General features: G+C 43.4%; 1 protein-coding gene across 3 annotated transcripts in view; it reads right to left on the bottom strand.

Moving 5' to 3' along the window:
* zbtb46 (zinc finger and BTB domain containing 46) overlaps positions 1-26,994 on the bottom strand; it is a 59,441-nt gene that overhangs the window by 16,288 nt on the left and 16,159 nt on the right. For all 3 annotated transcript variants that reach the window (XM_040152491.1, XM_040152492.1, XM_040152490.1), the window contains exons 2-3: positions 22,760-22,980; positions 21,633-22,563 (exon numbers count right to left, since the gene is read on the bottom strand). In XM_040152491.1, coding sequence (XP_040008425.1) covers positions 21,633-22,563; positions 22,760-22,945 — 1,117 coding nt within the window. In that variant the 5' untranslated portion in view covers positions 22,946-22,980. The remainder of the gene's footprint in view (positions 1-21,632; positions 22,564-22,759; positions 22,981-26,994) is intronic.

Raw genomic sequence — 26,994 nt, 5'->3', positions numbered from 1 at the left:
TGACAGGTTGCTTTCTCTAACAAAGACTTAGACAAAAATACACACCACGCACATCACTGACTTAGAGACTTTGAAAGAATGGCTACACTTAAAACAAACACACACACAGACTTCTGAGCACTATTACAGACTTGCACGTTGCCTTAAGGGGGGTTTTTTGCATAATTATGTATAACTATTCTGGACAGACACCTTCTGACATCCTGATATATAAATCTACCATTCCACAAAGCCCATGCAGTGACAGATGAATTCACACTTACAGCTAATAAGGAATAAACAAAGTGAAGACAGAAACAGGGGTGATGCGGGGGCACAGAGAACAGAAACGGACTGAAAAGCAAAGGAGAAAGAAAGAGTGAAAAAGTAAAATAGGACCAAGAAAACAAAAAAGCCCTATTGTCAATTTTAACCACAGTCAGGTAGTGGTAAGTGTTTCCTGTGCAGCCCTGTGCTCGTCTGCTGCAGGGGGAGTCAAGGTGACAGAGACAGTAGTTTGCCTCCACGTCTGGAATACCGATGGGTATAGAGCCCCTTCACAGCCTACTGGGTCAATGTTGACCACTCTGTGTCTCTCACACACACGCACACACACACACTGTCAGTCATTTTTCATGCTCAGCATAGATAAATGATCGCAGATCAGATGGATGGATATACGCTCTGTATGCACAGTTGCACATACACGCATAGATCTGAAAGGTGTAGAGATACGAGTGAGATCGAGGACGCGGGGAAGGAGATTGGGCGCGACAGATGAGATTGACATACATACGAAGTAATCAGCACCCATCAAACTACTAGCAGACACAGAGGAAGATGTAAAAAGAGGAGATAAAGTAAGAGAATTGAAGAAAGAAGAGAGGAGGCAAGGACAGGGTAGAAGGAGAACGAGAGAAAGGAAAAAAGGCAGGGGAGTGTAAAAGCGGGGGTGTTGAGCTGTGGAGGAAGCACAGGAGGATACACACAAAATACACATGCTTGCATCCACGCAAACCCCCACCCCACCCGCACGCACGCACAACACACACACACACACACACACACACACACACACACACACACACACACACACACACACACACAAACAAAGTTAATTAAGGAGGGGGTGTAGGGGTTGGCGCAAGGGGCATAAGGTGCAGGAATTCATTAGAGCTCTGCCCCCTCCTTCAGTGGGCAGCCCAGCAGCCACAGGAGTCAATCAATAACATAGATCTGCTGTTGGCCAACAACAAACACACACACGCGCAAACACACACATGAACACGTATATAGAGAAAGGAGAGGCAGACAAATGGAAGGAGAGGAAGCGAAGGAGAGAGAGAGAAGAGGGCCACCTCTGACCCCCATCTCCCTCCATTCATCTGTGCATTGGATGAATGAATGACCCCTGACCACTTTTCCCAGCATTCCCTGGACACGTGCATCTACAGATGGAACATGTCCGCCCTCCTCACAGTCATACAGTAACAATGCTTCAGTCACACGCTGCAGATTAAATGGCAGAGTTATGGAAATGTCATTGCTTCATGATTTCTTTAGAGAAAACAGTAGCATTTCTGACTCTTTTCAAGCAAAAAGTGTGAAATTTATATATAACTTTTACACATTAGCAAAGGACTCTCTCTGTCCTGACACACTCCATTTTGAAACATACAGTATCCTGCTTTCTGAGGATTTATCCACATTTCCGAGACTAAGCGTGAGATATCAGAAATTAGTATTCAGCTGACCACAAACAGGCTTCCGCACCAAATAATCAGAATATAGTACATAATCCTCCTTCACTTATGTAAGCTTTATCGGCCATGTGTAGATGGTGTGTTACTTAAACCTCATCCTGTTCCAACAGATAAAATCATTTACCACACCAGAAGCAGTCGCACCTAATCCCATGCACGCAGTTTATGGATTTCATCATACGTGTGTCGGGTTTCACCAAGGATTTGTCGACACACATATTGTTGTGTCTCTCAGAGGCAATAGGTTTATCTCGAGTTTTAGAGACACTGTGGTTGCATCATTCCTTTGTGCACATATGCTGAGTGTTAACATACTGGTTGTCATGAGACAACCTATGAATTTCAATGGCATGGAATATGCCTTTGAACTGCATGGTCAGATACAAAAAAACAATAGCATTTTCCTCATTTTTCCCCTCCTTTCTTTTGCCTTTACAGTGCAGCGGTCTCTGTACAGTGAAGGGAATTTTCATTTTCCCCTTCATAAAAGAGTCCGAATAATTTAGATTTCTGCTTTCTGAAGAGATCCTCCGTTTAATTTGGTTGCCATGGTAGCCGGGCACCCTTGGCTTCAACATTTATGCTAAATCAAACCCCCTTTTAAAAGGAGAGACAAATATGTGGAAATGGTGGTTCTCTTTGTTCATGTGTGAGTTTGTGTGTGTGTGTGTGTGTGTGTGTGTGTGTGTGTATATGTGTGTGTGTGTATGTGTGTGCGCGTGAGCGATGCTGCGAGCTATGTGGGGGCTTGAGTGGGAAAAAGCAAAGGCAGAATAAGTCTTGCCTTGGAATAAAAGATGTGTGTGTTGAACTATACTTCAAATGTGTTGTGAGGGATACTGCATTTATCATCCATTGAGATAGTTACAGCTAATGGACAGAAGATACAGTTTTATGTGCTGTGGTTGGAGGCTGCACTGTATATCTTAAGTGTGTGTGTGTTTCACAGGGGGAGTTGTGTTATTAGAGAGCACGATTTGACGCAGTAAAGGAGAGGAAAGAGAAGGTCTGAAAAGGGAGGGAAGGGTCAGCTGACCCAGTTTGACCTCTGATCTTCTGTTCTGATTGTGCTCAAGGAGTGTGTCCGTATGTGAGAGTGTTTGTATTTGAGAGTGTTTGTATGTGTGTGTGTGTGTGTGTGTGTGTGTGTGTGTGTGTGTGTGTGTGTGTGTGTGTGTGTGTGTGTTTCAACATATGCCTCCTTCACTTCCAAATGAAGCCAAACATTCTGTTGTGTAAGGGAGTTTCCATTTCCAAAAAATACTGGTTTTTGATAGATAAAGGATGAATAAAAATAAGTTGATTCACATCCACTATTTGTTCACAAACACATGACCGGGCTGTTGGTGGACACACTCCTTTAACACCTCCAGTCTCTCACACACACAACACACCACGCCTTCAAATCAACAGAGACAGTAGCCAAACACAATGGAGAGAAAAAGTCCAAGGTGGTTAAGCAACGAGTTACTGAGGCTTGTCGACCACAAGAGAGCTGTCAAGAAGAAAGTAGGGCTTGTGTGCATGTTTGAGTATGGGAATGCAAACAATGGAGAAAGACTCTCTCACTGTGTATTTTTGTGCATGTGTGTGCGTGTGTGTGTGTGTGTGTGTGTGTGTGTGTGTGTGCCAGAGAAAGACTCAGAAAGAAGCCTTGCCCCAAGTCGGCCTGGTTAATGGCTCGGCTAGCCTGAGGTTGAAAAGGACAAGGCATTACAAGAGCCGTGTTGTCACAAGAGCCCACTGCTTGCTGTATTGTCTATGCAACATTACAGGGACATGCTTCTTAACGAGAAAACAAAAGTCTCTCCTCCACCTTTTATTCCGCAAACAGCTTCATACACTGCACGTGTGATTAGTGCGTGTTTGTCCTCGAGTGGACAAAGAGGGGAGGGTAGGTAGAACTTGCTTCCTCAGCATGCCAGAGTTTGAGAGGGTAAAAAAGTAATTTCAGCCGAGAAGGGGGAGTGAGGCACTAAAACAGCTCAAGAATTCAGAGGCAATTTAAAAAGCAGTGTGGGAGAGGGGAATGAAAAAAATGCTGGGTTAAAAAGGAGGGAGGATGGAAAGTAAAAGAGGTTGTTATTCTCTCTCTCTGTCTGTCTGTCTGTCTTCCTCTCCCTTACTTGCTCTCTCTCTGTTGTTTTTAGGGACTAGCCGGGCCACAACCTCCAGGAGAGATAGGGAAGGGTGGGTGGTGGTGATGGTGGGGTTGGGGTGTGTGTGGATAGGGAGGGCAAGCATAAATCAAGCAAAGCCTGAAGGCTTTGGAGGAGGGAGGGACAGCGGAAAGAGAGTGGTAAAGGACAGGGGAGAGAGAGAGAGAGAGAGAGAGAGAGAGAGAGAGATGATGGTGCTGGTGGTGATGGTGGTACTGCTGGGGGCTTGGAGAAAAAGAGAGAGTGTGGGTGGAGGGGAGGAGAGGAGAGAAGAGAAGAGGAGCATAGCAATTGCAAGAGTGGTGGGGTGAGAGGTGGACGGTGGGGTGACAGAGTGTGGGTGGGTGGGTGAGTGAAGGGGGAGCTAGGAGAGGTGAGGGGGAAGCTACAGAGGCTGTGGGTGGGAGGGTGGGTAGTGCCGGTGGGGGTGAGCAAGTGAGTGTGTGAAAGTACATCTACAGTAAGCCAGCTAAATTTGAAAATGCATCTTTTTCTCTACGTTTTGGGCCTCCGTCCGCATCAAGACTGCAATACTGCATGTCCACAAGATGCAATTAAACATTTAGACATTGGGGGCAGTATATCAAGATGTGAAGCCTGTTGCCACTGCCGCTTTATTCCGTTATCTCATTAACAACGTACTAACGTCCTCTAGTGTCACCACGTTTCGTTATGCTTACATTTTGCAAAGAATAAATTACTGTGTTTGCCAGGGATGATTTGGCCACTGGTCAAACCAGAAAGTGGCATAGTGAAATTCATCAGCACCCAGCTAGCACTAGTCAGTCACAATATCTCCTCAAGTTTCTTCTTTGTACTGGGCTGTTTACTCCCCCTGGCATTTTCTTCTCAGGACCGTACACCATTTAGTTCGTTAAAAAGAGTCACTGAAGGCGGAAGAAAAGTGCTCTGAAATAGTGAGCTTGCTACCTTTTGGTTAGCAAGTGGATTTGCTTGGTTGCTAATGGGAAAATAAGTTCACACAGTTTAGTCAAAAGATGTATTTCTACCATTGTATCCTGTCTTATAACTTGTCTGCAAACTCTTGTGGAGCAGTTCACTCTAACAGAGGACGTTACACAAAAGTGGATGGTGCAACACAACTAATAAGCTACGACAGCTTCCTCCATTTTAAGACTCTTCAGTTTTTTTTTTCCGTCAAAGAACAGCACTGTCAAGATGGCTTGCTATTGTTTAGTGTTGAATTGATTTCAAAAATTTAAATCTTTGCACATATACACAAAGTACGCTGCGCAGGCAATTATGGGAGTACTCTGGCACTGCAGTGACAGTAGTGCAGGATTTACTGTTCACCTGGTTAAAATGTAGCTAAGATCTGGAATCTATCTTACACTCATTCAGTTGTCTGACAAAAGAAACAGAAAAATATGTAAATTAGTGAGTTCTGCTGTATTAAAACACAGTATAGATGATCATGGAGAACAAAAGGTGACAGAATGTGTCTGGCCTACGCTTTGCATATGTTAGGAGTGATGCACATTTTGTTGTTTTCGGTCCGGAAAAGGGACAACAAAGAGGAGAGTTATCCATTGTCCTATTGTTGAAGTGTTTCACTGTGGACAAAGATGTCTTTGAAAAAAAGACAAAATTGTTAGCGTGGTCGAATGTCATTTTCAAATATATCTTTGTTTTCAAAATTAGCCGCCATGATGTGGAAGTACTGAGAGTGAGCAAGTGAATGAGTGAAGGAAGGGAGGGAAGGGGGAGCGGGTGAGTGTGGGGGATGGAGGATTGCAGGGCTCAAGGTAATCTGGGGAGTTAATGCAGCTTAGAGGGACTGCGAGGAGTGAGAGGGAGGTAGAGAGAGAGAGGGGAGGGGAGAGAGGGGGAGTGATGGCAGAGGGAGAGAGAATATAAAAATAATAGGGTCAGCAGGGAAAGAGAGGGAGAGAGGAATAAATGAAGATGTATCAGAAACAAAAAGCTGAAGCAACTGAAGGGGAAGAGAGAGAGAGAGTGCAGGGAGTGTAAAAGCTGGAGAGATAGGAGAGTGGAGGGGGAGAGAGCAAGCCGAGTGAGTGTTCGAGATAAAGAGTGGGCTAATGAAAGGTAGGGTGAGGCTGAGTGAGTTGGTGGGTAGGAGGGAAGTCGACGGAGAGAGAGAGAGAGAGCGGGGGAGAGGTCCGCATGGGGAAAGAATGCTGGGTGGGGAAGGAAGGCAGACACGCAGGTCTTTGTGCTAAAAGCAAAGGGAGAGAGATGGAGAGATTGAACGAGAAAGAGAGAGAGGTTGTGTCTTGGCTCAATGCACTGGGGAGGAACTGGTGAGCGGGCACAAGCCCAAAAGCCCTGTCCAGCTCGGTCTAGGGTCGTATTTGAAAGGTGAGGTGGGAGAGAGAAAGAGAGAAAGAGAGAGAGAGGTTGAAAGGAGGGATAATGGAAAGTGGAAGAGGAAAACGACAACAAGTCTTGGTGGTGATGCTGTACAGTGAGCGCTGAGGCTCAGCGGCAACCACCTAGCCAGAATTACTTCTTTACAGCTCCCTGGAAATGAATTTAAGATGAGTTTAACACGCAAACAAAGTTGGCAAAATCACAACATTTCTAGCTGGACATTCTGGAACAGATTATGAAACTAAATGAGACTTTTGGACACATAAAATTCAAATGTGCTCAGTAAATCAGACATTGGTGAAGATAAACGTTTAGTATTTTGCACTATTAAACCTATATCGTGCAAAAAAAATCACCATCTTACACTGAAACTGTGTGATGTAAATTTTGTCATCTCATGTATGTCCACATTGACTGTATGTGTTGAACACGTCCATTTTTAAACCCATAACATCCCCTGAAAATCTTGTTTTCGCTGACCTCCAATGATATAAATTCTCTTCTTTCTTTAGTGGTGTACAGATGTACTCCAGGACATTGTGACAACCCTGTTGGGTGTGGTCAGAGGCTTGACAGGCTTGAAACTTTCAACCAGTTAGGGCAGTGAAACACTGCATTATTATTTCATCATATTTACAAAGCAAATCAAGTTCTAGCGACCAAAGGCTTGTTTTTGTTGTTATGTTTGCACTAGATTTAAGCATGCAGACTCTTCCTTTCTACATATTTGATGTTTTATCCTACTTTACCTTAGCATTTTGTTATGAGTGCAGTGAATTGCAAAAATGTTCAGAAATTTTCCCAAATTTGGAGTCTGACAGAAAAAGACCAATCAGTAAACAAGAATTAAAGAAACTGCACTTGATTCAAGAAAACGTAGGAAACTGGTTGATTTGTATTTGAGATAGGTTGGGATTATCATACTAGGTGACTTGCTAAATTAGAGACTTTAGCTGTGTGTTAGTGTGCGGCGTCAACAAACCTGTCAATGCACAGCAAAAACCTCCAAAAATTCCAATGTCGTTAAATATTTTCAGTTTTGATTATTTGACTTTTAAAGACTTTTGTTAAGATGAACAAAGGCTTTGTAGACCTACCGGTCAAGGGCACCCGTCAGGTGGGAGCCTGACAAATGTACAAAAAACAACACATGAAGATCACACTGCAATCATACACTACAGTCACAACAGGCAAGCAGAGAGCGGGTGACCAGTACAAGACGTTTCCCCACAAACAGCCAATGTCACTGTGCTCCATGCACAGAAGGACACTCCACTAGGCAGTGAGCACGGGGTGTTACGTGTTCTCTGGAGAGCATTAGCGCTGTTGTCGGGCTGCCCAGTGACCATAGAGGCTATTGCCCCTCTCTCTGCTCATCTCTCCCATCTCATAACATTAAGACTGTGCCTCTCTGTGCTTGTATCCTTGGCAACCTGCCTCCAACAATGGAGAGAGCTCTGGCCTCAGCATGGGAGGAGTACGGTGCCATGGAGAGGAAAAATAAGGGCGAGGGAGATAGAGGGGAGATGGAAAACTGGCTGGCGAGGAAAGGGAGAGTGAAGGAACGAGGCGCAGTGTTTGTGGTGCACAGATGTGTAGGCCAAAATGAGGGAACAGAGCACAGGGTTAAACAGAGGAAGGAAGTAAGACAAATGAGAGGTGGATCGGGGAGCCAAACCTGTGCAAGCTACGAACTTAGTGTTAGTGGGTCAGTGGAGATCTGTGTCACTCCTGAGCTGATAAAAGTTAGACTGATCTCAAGACTAAGGCAGGACAGAACTGGACCTTGAACCTCACACCACTCCATGAGCCTTTCAGCAGTCCAAAGCCTTCGAAGATGTCACCAAAATAGAAGACATCCTCGTCTGATGCAGCTTTAATTCCATAATCAGAGTTCTACTGCTTCAGCCAGCATTGGAGCTGATGATGCGCACTGATCATGTAAATCCATGTTTGATTTTATTAGTTTTTATTTTCACTTGATTTCAAACTCTACAAATCGCTGTAAATGACTGATATGTTTCATGACTTCAGGGCTCATGAAAACCTTTTCAAACACACTGAAAATTTTAGATACTGAAGATGGAGATTTAAAAGCAATATTTGTCTGGAAATCAAGAAATTACTGGGGAAACCACACTGTTCCGCAGGGAAATATCATGTGCAATAAGTGAGACAAAATTGCCACAGCTTGGTCCCTCTATGATAGGTAAGAACAGTAGTAATCACACCGTATAAACAGAGGGGGAAACCACAGCAAGGGACGCAAGCACACAATGGAGGACTGTGTTCATCTTCTCTTCCCCCACCGCAGCCGAGCTGAACCATAGAGATTAATTGCTTATGATCAAATCAGCAGAAGCTGTGCAAATTAAAGAGCAGACCCCCCCACACACACACACACACACGCACTCTCACACCCCTCCTTGTCCCTCACCTCTGCATCATCTCCCACCGACCTGAGGCCAGACCCTGTAGACAGTGCGTGTGACGAGTCTTGGTGCTTATTCAAGGCTACAAACGTGTCATTTCCTCTTTCCCCGGAGAGGAACATAGAGCTCGGAAAGGGCTTGAAACGGAGCAAGGGGTCAGTCAAAACGTGCAGGCGCGTGAATACACATACACAAATACAGTACACACAGCCTTACATGGACATGCACATGCATGCACATACACAGGGAGAGTCAGTGCCCTAAGCAGAACTGCTGATATCTCACCCCACTTCTCAAAACTGCTCCTCTCGCTGCCTCTCTCTCCCTCTCTGACTCTCTCATTAAGAAGCCATTAGAGAGAAGGGCAGCGTGAGACCACATGACCTCTTCCTAACCCCTGTAACACACCCGTGAAAGGGAGGGAGGAATACAGGGAGGGAGGATGGGAGAGAAAGGGGCAAAAGATATAAACAGTGTCAGATAGCAAAAAGGGAGGGAGAGAAAATAGGGAGCGATTAGAGGATGAAAGGGAGAGATGGGATAAAGGGGAAAAGTTGAGAGTATATGTAAGAGTTCAAGCAATGAGCAAAAAACTGAAAAAAGGTAATCGGCAAGAACAAAAACACCCACAGGGATAGAGGGACACATGAGCAGCAGAAATATCTGACATTATTTTTTGGATTTATTTTTCCTAAAATATGAAATATCTGGCTATAAATGAGTTAATTCTACTATTTCCAGTGCAGTTACTGATGTTTTTCAAGCGAGTGATAGATCACTACACAGCCATCGTGGGAATGATATGAGGCATGTTTTGAACATAATTTGCACTGCAAAAAGGTGATATTATCTCACTGTACTGGCAGATCTTTTTCACTTGCTCTAATACAACATATTACAACTCACTACTAGATGATTCAGCGTGCTATGTGCAGTGTGCTCAGTGGAAAGATGGAGAGGATGAAACATGGTAGATAGATGAGGTATGTATGAGTCAGAATGGAAGAGAGAGGTAGAGAGGCTTGTGATAAGTATGCAGTGACTTTAGGAGAAGGGGATAATTTGGGAGTGGAGGGGAAGACGGCTAGGCTGCTTCCTTAGTCGGACACAGGAATGTAGAGCGGGCGGATCCCAGTCCGTGTGCATGTTATTATGTGTATGTGTGTGTTTGTGCCAGACAGGAATCCCTAACCCCCACAGACTCCGGCTCCACTTATCAAGGTCTGAACAGAGGGGTATGGAGGGGGAGAGGTGGGAGAGGGGTCTGGGTGTCCTGCCCTATCAAATCTACCTCTAACCCCCATCGCTCCCTTTCTCCTCTCCTGTAAAACACACGAACACACACACACACACACACACACACACACACACACACACACACACATGCACACACACACACACACATCTACACACAGAAACACATGCTAAACCTTGAAGCTGGATGTCTCTGAGGCTGGAGGAACTATGGGAAGGCCAAACAGTCTAACCACAAAAAGAAAAAAAAAACCTGCCAGGGTCACAGACATTTACACCATATACACATGCAAATACACACTTTGTGTCTCGACCTCCCTATCTGTCTCACATGCTTTCTCACACACACTCACACACACTCAGAACAAACTGAAATCCTTGTTTACTTTTCTGAACAGCCATCACCTTCCTCCACTGAAGGAGTCTCTCATGCACTCTGAATTCACATGAGGGCGCCTTAAAGTTTTTTCACTCAGGTCAGGTGTAGTCTCAACTGGGGAATTAGGTTTAAAAAAAAAAAAAAAAAAAAACCTTGGGTACCCCTGCTTTGAGAGGTCCCAACTGAAACAAACTCATGACCCATTTTAGATTCAGAGATACTGGCTTACGAGGAAGAGGGCTAGGGTGTGAAGACAGATAGAGAGAGTGGAAAGGAGATCTAGATGAAGTTATTCTTTGCATGCTGCGGCTGGAGTATATGAGGGTAGTGAGGAGGAAAGAGTTGCAAGAACAGAGGTGGAGGGAGGTGGAAACATACGGGCAGGCAGGTGAACTAGGGCAAAACGGTTGGGGGAAAGTGGGGGAACAAAGGAGGGTTTGGCCTCCTTTTATATAACTAACATCTTTAATGACAAAGAGCAGATGATATACAGTAGAAAGCTAAAGCTATTGTTCCACTAGCTTCCATAACTCAATGCAATCTCTCTCCACTCCTTTCATCTGTCTTTCAGAGAAAGTGAAACAAAGTTTCTGGGGTTAAGCTAAATGACAACAGAACTAAGCTAGTTGCTAACTTTGTCCATCTGCCATTGGTAGAGGCCAAGTAAAGTGGAGTGGGTTTTTAGAACTTTTTCACTTAAAAACAGCTGATGTTTAAAGTGAAAATTCAGAGCAGTGAGAGTGAACCAAAACAGTACAGTTGTGGCCCGGAAAACCAAATACTGAGTTGAAAGATGCTAAAAAGCTCCTTAGAGCTGAGGAGGCAGAGTCAGGTGGTAATTCTCTGGTTGATCACTACGAACGACCCTTTTCACATTGTCACATGGTTATTTGACCCATTGTTAATATAAAAATATTGAGTATAGCTGCTTTAAAAAGGGTACGAAGGTGTGCTATTCTACGTCTGGTTAAGTCCATTTTCATAACTTGCACTTCAATGGCCTCAGTGTGCCAAGATGGTGACCTGTAGCCCATGAAGGTCTTAGTTTTGCGGGAAATGGTGTTGGTTAAAGGCTGCTAAAAACACCAAAACTAAATTGGCAATGACACTGTGCTCAAAAAATGTCTAGGAAAATGGCGTGATTCACATGACATAATGATGAGCAAAGTTACTGTATGTTGTAGGGCTGGGTTTTTTAGTTTGCATAATTGCAAATGTCGATGTGATTATGAGGTAGATTTCTTACTTGTGGAACAGAGCCTGTAAGTTCCCATGTCACACAACAAACAGACAAACAAAGATTCTACTGATGAGGAGGAAGTTTAACCCACAGCCCTGCCTTTATTTGAGTCCATACACTCAATGTGAAACAACACACACACACACACACACACACACACACACACACACACACACACACACACACATAATATACACAAGAAGCAACCATAGCTCCAGTGTATGTGATGAGTGAAAACAGAAGTGACAATGTGAACTGACTGGATGGAAAGAAAGGTCCAAACAGACAGAGGGAAGGAGGGATAGAGGAGAGGAAGAGGGGACAAATAGTTGTGAAGGACAGATAGTGGCTTGCAGGACTGTCTTCAACGCCTCTATGACTATCAAACCCAAAAGGAACCACACACAAATACTCACACACACTCTTCTATGTACACAGCCCAAGCCATAATTGTCCCCTGTGGTGATTCTGGCCTCTCCCTCCTAGTTTCTCATTGCTGTTGGCCAACTCCTCTGTATCTTTAACACTTTCTTTTTTCCTCATTTCAAAAGGAGGACGGGTGGGGGGGAATGGGGGGGGGGGGGTCACAAGAGAAGGAATGAGGGATGAGGGAGAAAGAGAGGTCTAAAGGAAGGAGGTGTGGAGGGGTGTGACAGTGGAAAGGGGGAAAGAGGAGGGAATGAATGTATAAGAGGAAGGGAGACTTTGCCCTCCAGCGGGAACACTCCCATGATTGTGTGTACGTGTGTGTGTGCGCATGTGTTTGTGTGCGAGTTGTGCCTCGGCCAAAACGACACACCCACAGGCTGTAGACCTCTATATCCTGTTCGGGTTGTCCGTTTGTCCAAACATCATGTACCCACCCTACTCTCCCCCCTCCTATTCCTCCTCCTCCTCGCTCCCCTTTTCTAACCAGTCTGACGCTGATGGGGGTAGAGGCCGCAGAGGGAGTGGGTACGGTAAATAGAACAAAGCCACCTTTCTAAAATAAACAGACTGGGAAAGAGGAACTGCAGGTTGACTGAAAATGAGAGAGAAAGAGAGCACAGATCCAGCCATGAGCTTACTGTGAAACACTTCTTTTTAAAAGGTTAAACTTTTCACGAAAGTTACTGTTTCTGCTCCCTTGTCAGTCAGTCTGCCACTGTATACAGTATGTCTGCCTCTCTTTCTCTCACATACACATACACTTTACTAGTCTCAATATTCTGGGTGCTTGCACTCGACTAACTCTCGGTGAATGCTGGGTACAGTGTGACACATAAGCCACAGTGAGCAGTGCTGCCAGGCTCACGGCTACATGGCCTATTACTGACTATCAGATCACTGGAGGAGAGAGGCATCCTAGCTCACATCACATCACATCTCCATCTCATATCTCCAAAAGAGATGCCTTGTCACGGATCTCCCATCGAAGCGGAGGGGGCCTGGTTCATACGCAAGGCTCATCGTTTTTTTCCCCACAGATCTTTCATGAAAAATGCCTTGATTTTTTTAAGAAGAGGCAGAACGGTCTAAAACAATTTTCACATGGTTCTAGGCCCCCAGGCACCCAAAAGTTGTCATGTTTCCTGCTGCAAGAGGACACTGATCACCGCAGTTTACAAGTTCCTCTTCTGATAACCTGAGATCACAAGTTACCAAACCTTTTGATTTTTGGCCCTTACAATAAAGGCATGACTGCTCATCACAGGTTACATATGTTCAACAGGTTGTGACCAATTCAATGTGATTCGGAGTGATTCTTCAGAATGTTTTATTAGAATAATTTTCAGAGGCTTGAACAGAAAAAAATTTCCAATAATTCACAAACAAATGGGGAAAAGCCTGAGAAAATGAAACGTAATCTTGCATAACCTTTTCTGTTAATCATCTCGGGACAACTCTGACTTATCTTGGACTCTTTGGGGCAGTCCTGACCCCCGGGTTAGGAACAAATGGGTTTTCAAACTGTGAGGGGAGAATTGAAGGGGGGGCCCAGACTGAGAGATGTCACGAGGCAAAGATCGGTACTTTAGTGCCCGATTGCCAAAATTTGTGTCATAATTCATACTCCTTCTTTGAGTAATAACTCAGTCTAATCTGAACACACATACATGATACACATAATTTTAGGTTCTGTGTGCCTTACACTTTCTTTGGATATTTTTTTTCCAAGTCCATCGCAAATAAATGTCGATAATTTGGTTACAAACGTCGAAAAAACAAGCTCCTTATAATTCTGGAACTTGCCTGAAAATGATCCCATTTTTAAGTTTTTTCAGTACCAAAGTAATCCAGTGATAATTATCTGTACATCCATGGGTACATTGCAAACAGGAACTACTAATAGCTAATTCTGCATGCTATTAATGGTGTTAATTTGCCAAAAAATAAACATAAATAGGCCATAAAACAGGTTGTAGCCCATAGCTAACTAACTAACTCCATGGCGACTTTATACTTCCTGTTTAAAGCTCCCAGAGCATTATGGAAACTGTAGTTCCAAAACTTAGAGCATGATCATTCTGTCAATCGAAGTAAGACAAAATCTGAGCTCTAGAATAAATAACCGAGCTCAGTTACAGAGGATATTAAGTGTGCCTGAATCTATAGTTGTGCGTGTGTGATTGTGAGCGTTTGATCTACAAAGCTGACCACAACCATTAATATAGCCATGTATGGTAGATTTGGGGTATGTGATGGAGTTTGAAGTGTGTCAGTGTGTGGGGGGGGGGGGTTTAGCGTTGGGGGTACTGCTCTGAATGTTCAACCACAGAAACCTCCTGACCCACCCACCCCTGAGCCGTGCCAACAGGACATCCTGCCAGGATGCATTCTGGGTAGTTTAATTCTTAGACCTGACGATCAATGCCAAGAGATGTGTTTGTGTGCGTGTAGACAGGGTTTTACCACACACATTTTGAAGTGAAAAGTAGGTTTGGATAGTACCGTATACGTATTCTATAGGATGTTTGTGGGTGTTATGCATACATGTGTTTATATGCTTGTAAAGTATGTGTGTGAGCCATGGCTGACTAAAACACACATGGGCCCAACCCAGGTGCACTCAGGGTTGGATGGCTAATCTTTAACCCCCCCAAACACATATACACACTCCTCCTCCTCCTCCTCTTTTCCAACCAGCAATCTTTCTCCGGGCTGTTCCAAGGGCAGGAGGTGGAGAGGTGGGGGGTGCTGACGTTTTGGAAAAATGCCACGGTCAGGAGTGGGGAGGGGGTAGCTTCCTGTCCAAAATGGCTCTTTTAAAGCCAGAGAATTATAAATAGAGCAGGTGTCAGTATTGAGAACAGAGAGAGAGAGAGAGACAGTGCTACAAGAGAAAAAGACAGACAGCAAGAGTGTGAAAAATTGTGTGAATGTGTGTGTGTGGTGTGGTGTGATGGTGTGTTGGAGCAGGAGAAGGGGCTTTTAGCTGGTGGACTGCCCATAATGTCCAGCAGGATGTGAGGTCATATGACAAAGATGGCTGGTGGGCGGTAAGAAATTGGTTTCCACGGTGATAATGGAACTTTTTTTTTTTTTTTTTTAATTTAGTGGGGACCGAACAGGAGGTTGACATGAGAGAGAAAGACAGAAAGAGGACATAAGGGGGACAGAGCAGTACTTTAGTCTTACGTCACAACTTTCAGAACAAAAAATAGCATTCAACCCCTCTCACTAAAATACAACTGAGCAATGGGGGGGGGGGAGTGTGTGTATTTCTGTTAGAAAGGGGACAAAAAGGGGAAGGGGAGGATGGAGGGAGAAGGGGAAAAACTGAGTGAGGTGGGGTGAGCAGGCCACAAACGTCAATAGGGTGGGAGGAAAGGGCAGAAATCATCTGTGCAGTCAGAGGACAAAGAGGCAGAGCAAACAGGGGGTGGGGGAGACAGAGTGAAACACAGAGATAGGCCTGGAGTACAAAGACAGTGCAAGACAGAACTGATAATAGACTGACTGTGGAAAAAGTGAGAAAGATGAACCCGGAGCCACAAAAAAGAAAGAGAAAGACATGGACAAAGTGGAGGAAATACAGGGAGAGAGGCCTCAACACCATGTAGTTGTCTAACCCGTAACGTGTCATGCACCAGGCCATGAAGAAAGGGGTTAAAAATTAAGTCCACACAGTCTGAAATATTAAATCTATTTTGGTTTTTAATGAAGGAGGAGTGAATTAGAGAGGAATTATGAGAGTAGATTATTAAACCAAGAGTGAGGAGAAGGGAGAGAAAAAGTGGAGAGGTGTGCAAGGGGTGAGGGGGTTGAAATCTGTTCACGGTGTTTTAAATATTAAACCTATTTCAAGTTTAATGAAGTGCAAATACTATGGGGAGAGTCTTAACTGGAATACAGAGAGGAAGGGGGCGAAAGGGGGATCCGATTCATTATTTCAAGTGTTCACCTTTAGACTGCCGAGACTTGGGGAGAGGAGCGCAGAGAGAGAGAGAGAGAGAGAGGAAAAAAAGAGAAAGTTTATGCGGAAGTGCAAACTAGAGGGCAATCTTGAGAGTGCCTGTCTGCAGGCCCCAGGTGGGTCCAAGAGGCTCCACAGCCCCAGAAGATGAAGGTCTGAACTCAAACATGCCAAAACATGCAGCGCTAACTGCAGTGCTCCTGAGCTCACAGGAATAAACAGGACAGGGTTCTCCGGAAAAATGATTTCACTTTTTTAGTACGTCTCTGTGAGCATGTGTGTGAGAGTGTGTTTCTCTGAAGATGTGTGTATTAGTGGTTGAGGAGGCTACAGAGCAGAGAGGAAGAGAGTCAGATAAAGATGTTGGATTTCAAAAAAGATTCTCGATGTAATCAATGTGCAACAGCTAGAGGGAAATGGAAAGAACAGCCCACGTGTGATTGAACTGTTCACGTCTTCATAATCAGATGCTCTAAGATGTGTGTTTGGGTGTGAGTGTGTGTACATCACACCAACCATGTACCATGATTGCCAAAATCCCCCAAGCTGCCACTAAAGGTCACTGTGTGTGTGTGTGTGTGTGTGTGTGTGTGTGTGTGTGTGTGTGTGTGTGTGTGTGTGTGTGTCTTTGTGTCTGTGTGTCTTTGTGTCTGTGTGTTTTAAAACTAGTGAAAAAAAAAACAAACAAAAAATATTTCCAGTGCTGTTATTATGTGGGATAAAGATCAAGTTGGTGTTTGCCCCAAGTATAAAGGAAGTAGAAAAGAAATCAATAGCTAACTCATGCTTTCACCAGCTCAGGCTTCTTCTGAATGTGAGAGTGAAGGTGCCATAGAGCAGATGAATTCTCCCTCCAAAATGACATATCTTTTAAAGTGGTGACACCTACTTTTATCGAATAAATAATAGTTTTGAATGTAAAAGAAAATGCTGAAAATTTCAAATGACACAAGGTACAGACTTTGTGGACACAATACAACATTAAAAGATTGGAAAAATCTGTATTTAGAAGTACTCAATCATGAATTTTATTTGAATATTTCCTTCTGCATTGCGAATAACTGTAAATACTGAAATATAGTGTGAAGGATGCAACCATACATAGCATATGTCAGTTAAATATACAAAGTCTTTAAACCTGTATTGAATGTGGTAAGGGTGTAATTTACAATATTTAGTTAAAATATACAAAATCAATGTACAAAAAATATATCATGAAAATAGGGCTGTAATTTAAGATTATTTTTTTTATAAATCAATTTATTGTTTAGTCTATAAAATATCAGAAATGAGTGAAAAATGCTCATTTCAAGTTACTTAAGTTTGTTTTGCTCATTCAAGAGCCCAAAAAAAACAAAAATATTCAATTTACATTCCAACAAAAACAGAAAAAAGTAGCCCAACCTCAGATTTGAGAAGCTGGAGCCAATGTCAAAAATGTTCGACATTTTTGCCTGACCTGACTTGATAAATGATAAAAATGTTATAAAAATTGTTGGCAATCAATGTTCTGTCTCTTGACTAATTGATTAATTGACTCCCCATTTCAGAACTACATAGATTACAAGAAGATAATCTGACATGATGTATCAAAGATGAATATACTGAATAATTTTAAAAAGCTTGACTGCAATTTTCTAAGCACTCTGTCGTTGATTTGCAGATGCTTTTTAATCCAGGTCTTAAAGAAGAAGTGGGGGGCCAAACTAAAAATAATTTTAGTTAATTATTTGAAGGCTTACGACATAAGCAGGCAGGAAAAGTAGAGACTATTTAAAACCCTCCTCATCTACATTGTCACCTCTAATATAGTATCACACAGAAAAATATACGCACACGAGGAGATCACTGGGATGCAAGCGGTGCTGATTTCTTTTTCCTAATTCACTGGTAAGATATCAAATATTTGTGTCAGCAGACAAGGTGAGCCTAAGACAGAGTGAGATCAAGCATTAGCTAGAGAGAGAAAAGTAAGTTGAGTGCTTAGTGGCCTCCATAATGACATCAAGTGAACACAGCAGATGTTTGCAAGGGAAGGGGATCTAGAAAACAAATCCTAATTCCTGCAGCTGTTTATGTCAACATGAGCACACGGCATTTTCATACAAACATTTTGAAACAGCTCTGCGCTAATACACTGAGCCTTTACACAGCCATATATTATCCTTATATTACAGTGTAATCCAGCAAAATCCTCAGTCAGCCATCCTCTGTGTCGTATGTAATATGAGTATTTCTAATAGTAAAGCATGGATGAGAAATGAATGAGAGAGAGGGAGAGAGTTTGTGTCTAGGCAATTCTCATCAATAAGGAATGAAGCAATTAAACTAATCTCAGACTGAAGGTGCCCTTTCTCCTTTTTTACAGTCAGGTACATAAGTATTTGGACAGGGGCATCATTTTCGTAATTTTTCCTCTGTACACCACCACAGAGGATCTGAAGCGAAGCCAGCAAGATGTGATTTAAGTGTAGACTTTCAGCTTCAAATCAAGCGCTTTAACAAAAATTTCACGTTAAAACTCAGCTGACTGACTGGGCCATTGAAGAATATTCTATTTCTAAGCCTTGAGAAGCTCTGGGGTTGCTTTAGTAGTATTTTTTTTGGTTATTATAAAACTGTGCCGTGAATCACCGCCCTATCAGTTTTGCAGCATTTGGCTTAATCTGAGCTGATAGCATAGCCCTATGCACTTCAAAATTCATCCTGCTACTTTTACCAGCAGTCATATCATCAATAAACACCAGTAACCCAGTTCCATTGGCATCCATACATGCCCATGCTATAACACTGTCTCCACCATGTTTGACAGATGACATGGTTTGGATCATGAGCTGAAAAGCTACCAAATGCAGATTCATCACTTGGAATCAACTCCAGACCTTTTATCTGCCTCATTTGTCATGAAATATCGAGGGCACAGGCCACACCTAGCTATGAAACTGACAGTCAAGTGTCCAGTTACTTTTGAGCATCTGAAAATGAATGTATGTATGTATAACAATGGTTGTAATTCCTAAACGTTTAGTGTGATATTTTTGTCCCTGACTGTACCTACCATAGTTTTTTGTGGAAACCAACACCTGGACTTCATGGAACAACAGCCCCACCGCACAGTAACGGCCTAGACCGCTCACCTTCGATTTGGAGGGATAAACCAACAATCACAGTGATATTGCCATGTTTTGTTTTGTTTTTCATCATCAAGTTAATGTTATTTTATGTGTTAGCTAGTGTTTTTTCATTCGACAGAAGTCTTCTAATATGCATCAAGCAGGAACCAAAAATACAAACTGTGTCATACCTACTCAATAGCTCTTTGCTGTCCACCTTGCTACATTGCAATGCTATGAAATGTTGTAATTGGAAACTTTAAATAGAATTGTACATCCTTTTCTAATTCCTTGGCCCTTCCATATGCCTGTACAGCTGATTCGGATCTTTTTCTGCAGGTGACAAAATCCTGGACTTAAGGAGACTTAAGACTTAAGTAGACAAACTCTCGTAAGCCCATAGAAATCCAGTTTATTTTTGACCCGGACTTGGTCAAAGTAAAAAAAAAAAAAAAAAAAAAAGAACAAAAAATTAGGTTTTTCATTGTATGAACTTCTGGGCATCACATGGTAAAAATAAAAAAAGCAGTCCCACAACCACAATATCACACCACCCTCCTCCCAGGCCAATAATGACCTCACTAAACCTGTTCAACAATCCCCCAAACCTTCACTAAACCCACAGAAACCAACTCCTGCAAACTGACTCAACACACAATAGTGAAAAATATCCTGGCTGTCATACACTGTCACCCTTAAACGTCATGTCAGCCCACTGGTAACATGATCTTTTACTGCTAAATTGCAAGGTCAGCCCTCTGAAGGAGACCCAGATAGTTGATAATCTCATGACACAAAGACACTCAATCCCTCCTTCCCCCACTCTTATCCATTGTGAGCCCTGTCCTGAAACCCAGCTGAATGTGGGGTTTTTTTGGCTAGCACCAGGTGACTGAAGACCAGCAGCAACACTAGACTTCCTCTAACCTTTAGGTGAGAAAACTCCTCTGGCTTCACAACAGCCAGACTTAAACCCTACCTTCCACCACAGTACAGAATTATGCAACTGGCCAACAGGCCTAATAGAGCCATTTATTTTGTGGGTGTATGTGGTTATGCATGTGTGTGTGACTCTGAAGCTCAAGACAAGATGTACTTGGGCACTGTAATAAGGCCTGACTGCAGGTCATAAAATCTGGGACTCAGGACACTTAGAGCTAAACAGACAAACCCTCACAAGCCTGTATGGGTGCTCTGTCCTCTCCACCTTTCTTTTTTTGTCTCCCTCTTTTTCTTTTCTCTCTCTCATTACCCCTCTCATCCACAACTCTCTCTTGCTTTTCCCTCCTCTCGCCCTTTCCAGAAGGTCCTTCCCTAAACCCCAGAGACAGGGGGAGGAGCCTGGGATGGTGAGGACGCGCTGGTAATCCGTGCAGTGACCCAGGTCAATTCAATTATCCTGTTTTCTTTCGCTGCGCGACGCGTGTGCCCATTTCACAGCCAACTCCCTTAATGCGCCCAGGATTAGCTTCTCTTACTTTTAATGATCTACCTATCGACGCCTTGGGCCCCAAAGCACACACGCAGACGCAGACACACACACACACACACAAACACACACACACACACAGGTAAGTGTTTTTTGTGTATTAGTTTTAGTGTAAAAGAATTCACTAAACAATTCTGCAAGGCTGAGGATCAAGAGAGGCTTTCTCAAAATAAATATGTGTTCTTGAGTTTGTTTATGCATGCATTTGCTTGTTTATATTGGAGTATCTGTTACATAAACTGAGGTAAGAATGGGATAGTATTATCCATCTGCATTTACCCAGGCTTCACCTCACACCTCCAAGATTTGATGTAATCACCCTGGGCCTAACACGTTAGTGTAAAAGCTCACTAATCTCAACCCCGGAGGAGGAAAAGAGGTCATTTTATACTAGTAAACTGTGTGGATGGCTGACATGCATTGAAAAATCCACTCAGGATTCAGAGTATTAAGCACACATGTACTGTAAAGTGTCATGCACACTCTGCTGAACTTGAGTTCAATAAAAGTCAACATAGCAGTTTGATTGCTCGTACGGAAATGCTGCCCTATTGGTTAGAGGGTGTCTTTTAAAAAGGAAGCACAGATAAATTAGATTCTGCTGTAGTTTAGGTGTTGAGATGACACTCTCACCCAATTATCTAACCTAATCTTATTATCTCACCAGTCATTCACTAATTACATGAATGGCTAACTAATTAAGTGGGGGCCAAAATTACGAAACTGCAGCAACTGTAGGAAACTATAAAGGCATTTAACTTATCAAATCAGCCCCACAAAGTCCTTTCCAAGATGGAAGTGCAGTTCTGTTTTCTTTTGGCCTGCGTCCATCCTACCAATTTTGAGAGACGGTTGAAGTTAATTCCACCTGCTGTTGTGACACAAAATTAATAATCTAACCAACAAATCTACTATAAAAAGACTATTTGGACCTGAAAACACATGGTATGCTTTTATCATTGCTGCTGATGAGCCAAAATCTACTGCACTGATAGTTTTGTTTATGTTGCATAAAAATATGCAGCAGCATTTCAAACAGTAAACAGTGGAAGAAGCAGGTTTGTCAGCTTTACCTGGGATATCCTGTCCATTGTAGTTCCATCCAGCCACAGCCAACATGGAGGGCAGAGGAGATCCAGGCCTACTGTCCCTGTCTCTCTCCCTGTCCCGCTCTCTGTCCCAGTTCCTCTCAGCCTGCTGGGTAATATGTCTGACCGTGTCCTTGTTCTTCCTGTTCTTCCTCCGCCCTGACCCTGATAGGGGTTGCCAGGGCCCCTCTCCTCCACCACCCCCCCCAGTCCCTTGCTCCCCCTGGCTCTGGGCTGCCCCCCTAGGAGTGTCCCGGGGATGAGAGGAGGAGGCGGGGGACACCTGTTCCTCTTTGACGGTGACAGGCCTATAGTCATGCGGCCAGGCGGGCTGGGAGTCGTGGCAGGCTTCCTCCTGGCTCTCATGGCTCTTGGGGGGTTCTTGGTCCTCCTTGCCATACGTGCTGCCTCCCTCATGGCAGCTGGCGATGGCCGAGTCCCCAGAAGAGTTGGCTGGGCTGGTGCGCCGCGCCAGCCAAGGGGAGGTGCTGCGACCAGACATGATGGAGGCCAGGGCTTCAGAAGCCATGCCCACAATCCCTCCTCCTCCTCCTCCTCCTAAACCTGCACCTGCAACACCCCCTGCTCCTGCTATACCCACTCCTCCTCCACCTCCGCCACCTCCTGCACCTATGCTGGCGGCAGCGACAGCTCCCATTTCAAAGTCAGCCAGTTCATCAGCCATCTCAGAGCGGATACTGATGTCCAGCGCAGCCTTGATGAAGCTGTGGCAGGCCTGGACAATGTCTGTCATCTGCAGGTAGCTGGCAGCTGACATGACCTCGATCACGTTCTTACTGGTGAGAGCAAGGTGCGCTGAGTACATGAAGTCCAGGATGGCTTTGAAGCCTGTTGCCGTGACGATGTCCAGGTGAGTGACAGTAGTCTGGTGGTGAGGCTCTGCCCCTTTTTTAACCTGAAGGGTGAGGAGAAGGAGTGATTTCTTGTTTATTTATCTCACACAGGATAGGCGTAAACCATTTTCAAAGACACCTTCTGATATTGGTTTATCAACTGAAAAACACGCTCAACAAAACTACTATGATCTGAGAGAAAAACAAGTACTTAACCACATCCCCTGACCCGTCTTCCCCAGTGTGGCAGTTTCTTACCTGGCAGTAAAGAGTCTTGAAGTAGCGTGAGGAGCCCAGGAGGACGTTCTTATGGGCCTTGAAGATCTTTCCGTCCACAATGACACAGGCGTCGCAGAGGATACCGTGCTGCCTCTGCTCATTGAGCTCTCTGAGGAGCTGACGGTAGTGAGAGGAGATCTCCATGTCCTCCTTCCTGTTGTTCATCTGTGTAGCTGAACAAAAGCCTCTCCTCCAAACATCTGCCGGGAAATTAAAAAAAACAAACAAAAAAAAACACAAAAGAAATCAACTTAGGACGTATCAATATATATTCTAAGTATACAATCTATTGTGGAAATTTGACTGTGCAGCAGCAGAGCCATACAGTACATTATCAATGAAATATAAGCCACTTTGTAAATTTCTAGGAAATAAAACATGATTTCTGGCTACATATTCAGGTATTTCTCCGGTTAATATATATGGGTGATGGCTGTGGCTTTATACAAACCCTTGGCTCCTAACGTTGATTCAATTTTAATGGGCGGGGGGGGGCAATAAGGGCAATAAGCAAATTTAGCTGAACCCCTTCCCCCCTCCTTTAAAGACAAGCCCAGGTAAGGATATCTCAGTAATGACTGTGACATAAAAACAATGACATCAATAGAAAACCACATCTCAACTGCTGTAGTTTGATGTCTAAAAACAGCCCAGTAACAAACAGTCAAAAATCTCTGTGTTTAAACCGTGTCTGACAGGTTCATTTGTGTGTGCGTGTGTGTGTGTGTGTGTGTGTTTCTGGGAGTTTGCACGCGCACGTGCGTGTGTGTGTAAAAAGCATAGCACTTTCACAAAACAGTTGAGAGGGAGAAAAACACCTCATTTAGTACAGACCACTTTACCATTAAATTTATCAATAAACACGGCTTCAGCTCCTTGTTTTTTTTCGCATTTCATTTCAAATGCGAATATTCAATCAGCTGTCTAGTTTAGATGAAAATTTACTCTTGAACCTTCACCTCAGTGTTTCTGATCTTGCTCAGTTCAGTCTAGTCTGTGAACACAAAGTTTTTCTGAAAACTACAGAGAAAAGACCTGTAATGACAACTCATGGAGCTGTTCAACTGTCAGTGACTGAAGATCCAATTTTAATTATTCATTGACAGGATTCATGGTGATATTATGGGGACACGGGCACATTTTATTGTTACTTTTACCAAGAAGAAGTGTAAGAAAAGCTAAGGATTTCAATTTTTACAATCTATTAGCCCATAAAGCTTCTACTTCTGGATTTTGGACTCACAAATATTGATCTAAAATATAAGTAGGTTTTTGCTTGAGTGCAGATTAAACATTATTCCCATTTTTTTTTTTTTTTTTTTTTTTTTGGTTGTGTACAGATGACAAATGAGGGACATTTTGAGCTCATACACAACAGAAGTAATGCAGGTAAAGGCCACAGAGACAGAGCAGAAGGAGACAAAGGGAGATGTGAACCTCGCTATGTTGAACCATTCAAAGAGGTGGCGGAGAAACAAAGAGAATCCACATAAGCCTTGGCAAACAAAAACACACACACACACAAGAAGCAGAAGATGAACAAACACACACACACACACACACACACACACACACACACACACACACACACACACACACACGGGCAGCGAATTAGCCAGAGCATTAGCAGCCGCCGCTCCCACTCTCGTCTCAGTAAGGGCTAAATCGCGGGGACGCAGAGTGTTACCAAACGCAGCAGTGATTTGTTTTGGGAACGCCACAGCTGTCAGCTCTCATGGGCCATTCTGAGACATGACAGCTCGGGTTGGCCAAGGTGACAGCAGCGTTTGCTTGGGGGCTGGCACACTTCAGGTCATGTTTAGCAAAGCTCTGCTCAACCTGATGGCTTGTAAGATCAGATAAATCCACAGTGTCTCCCACGTCCACTTGGACAAACACACCTCCTATGAACAACAGTGGATGAGTCGATAGAGTGATGGCGACAACTGCTGAAGCCTCTCTTTCTTAAGAAAAAAAAAAACAAACGTCCTGAGTCCTAGCAATGCACGGCTGGCTCACAAACTTTCACTTTGATTGGTGTTTCTTTAAGTCATAGAAAGAATTGAATGAGGAGGAAGAAACTTAGGTGTGAATGCAGAAGAGTGTCCCTCAGAGTCTCAAAAGCCAAGTTTTGATGCAAGTGTTTTCATCCTCCGGCTCACGCATTTCTCTGAAAAAAATCTATTGCCAGTCTAACCTTGAGATATTCTTTTCTTTCTGCGATGCCCTGATGGAGGCATTAAGAGTCTTCACCTCTCACCTCTGGAGACAAGCAGCTTTAAAGACACAGCAGCTCCCCCCCTCCACTCTCTGCTCTTCTTCTCTCAGGGCCACTGGCACATTCAATTGTATAGCCCGGTCTATAAGATAGGCTCCCTCTCAGAGCCTCATAAAACACAGTAGAAGTCATTTATTCACCGAGAAATACCTCAATACCATGCTATTCCTCAATTTTTCTAGCCAGTGTGAATGGTGAAATACAGGGTCACTGTACAGAACATGCCAATCAGCAGCTCCCATTGGAGACATGCATCTACTGGTAGCACAGAGGAGGCAGTGAAAGGAAGCCAGCTATACCAGATCAACAGAAGAAGACTGCCATTGCTCAAGTGTTGCATTCAGGGTCCTCCAGCTCTTTCCGTCTCCACCTTACCATTTTCAATGTCCCGGTTTCAATCAGGAACAACAATGGCAAGTACTTGAGCTAACAAGCAATATGCTAATGACAGCGACAGCAATGTATTAGCAAGAGAATTGAATTTAAAGGGTCGGTTCAACCAAATTTTTTTTTTTTTTCAACTAACCTCTGTTGTTATCAGGTCATGCTGATTGTTTTGCCCAGATTTTGAGATATCCATCTTTGAGATTTCTGGATCCACACCATTTAACTGGAGGAATATAATTATCCTATTTTCAGACATTTTATAGACAAAATGATTGAGAAAATAATCAGCAGATTGATTATTCATTAAATTATTAATCCTTAGTTGCAACCCAAGTAGAAAGTAGTTCCAAACTAAATTCCCTTCACTTCTATTTTAACGGCGTGCTAGCAGAAATGTCAGCTATCTTAAAAAATTGGACAAATAATAATAATAATTAAATATCTGCATGACTACATAATGAAAGACATTGGTGAGACAACATTTTTTATTGTAATTTGGTTGAATTTACTTTAATGCAGTTTTAGTACAATCCTTGACAATTTTAAGAATATTTATATTCAAATAACCCACTGTGTGGGGATAAAGTCTGGTAACTCGGACAAAAGTTCTTTAAAACAACTTCTCATTCTGTGTGGTAATGCGTTTCCAAAGTGTTAATGATAATGTCAGTGTGTTACTGCAATTTGACACAGAAGGCCATGTTTCTAAGGGAGTATTACATTGTTTTTGGTGAGTGCGCAAGTGTGAGTTTGTGTGTATGGGGCGTGAACGTGTGGCTAGGATTGCTCCCACAGACATGGTAAATGGTGCCTCAAATTTAACAAAAAAAAAAAAAAAAAAGATCAGTGGAGGGTAAAACAACAGCAAAGGACTGAGAGGAACAGAGAGGGAGCGATCTAATCAGATTTATTGCCTCAACAGACTCAGAGACGTACTGAGTTAGTAGTTAGGCAGAGAGAAGAGGAACTTTAATGGAGAGCGCTTCGACCTCTAAACTCTTTGCTTGCCTAATTGGCTTGTGTAATTTCAGCATGTCCAATTCCCTCCAGTCGGAGAATCCTTTTCCAGAGGAACCAATCCCAATGCTACCCCTACTGTAGTACATAAACACCCACAAAAACCTCTCCGGTTTACATCCTGGCTTTTCATTTCCCTAAAGAGCTACACCATCTTAGTCCATGAGCCTTGACTGTCAGCAGGACCAAGACCCGCTTCCTTTACCATTTGAGTACAGCCTTGATTTGATTGGAAAGACGGGAAAGTAAGGTAAAATGAAGTTGTCAGACAATCAACTAAAGAGAGAAAGCAAGAGACTTTTGTGTCTCATCCAAAGCATTAGCAGTCTCACCAAGGCTACAGAAACTAAAGCCTGCTCTCAGGATGTTACAGAGCAGAAAAAAAGCTTTTCATCCCTCCATGAAATTTCACTGCAGAAAAAGAAAAAAAAAAACAAGGAAAAAGTCATCAGAAGGCAGGCTGACAGTCTGTGAGCGCTTATTTGTGGTCAGGGACAATTGTTTCAGTAAAGCATGCCACTAAAACTCCAAG

This window comes from Xiphias gladius, chromosome 18, assembly GCF_016859285.1.
Source record: "Xiphias gladius isolate SHS-SW01 ecotype Sanya breed wild chromosome 18, ASM1685928v1, whole genome shotgun sequence".
In the NCBI taxonomy this organism is placed as follows: Eukaryota; Metazoa; Chordata; class Actinopteri; order Istiophoriformes; family Xiphiidae; genus Xiphias; species Xiphias gladius.
This window is presented reverse-complemented; position numbering and strand designations above follow the sequence as displayed.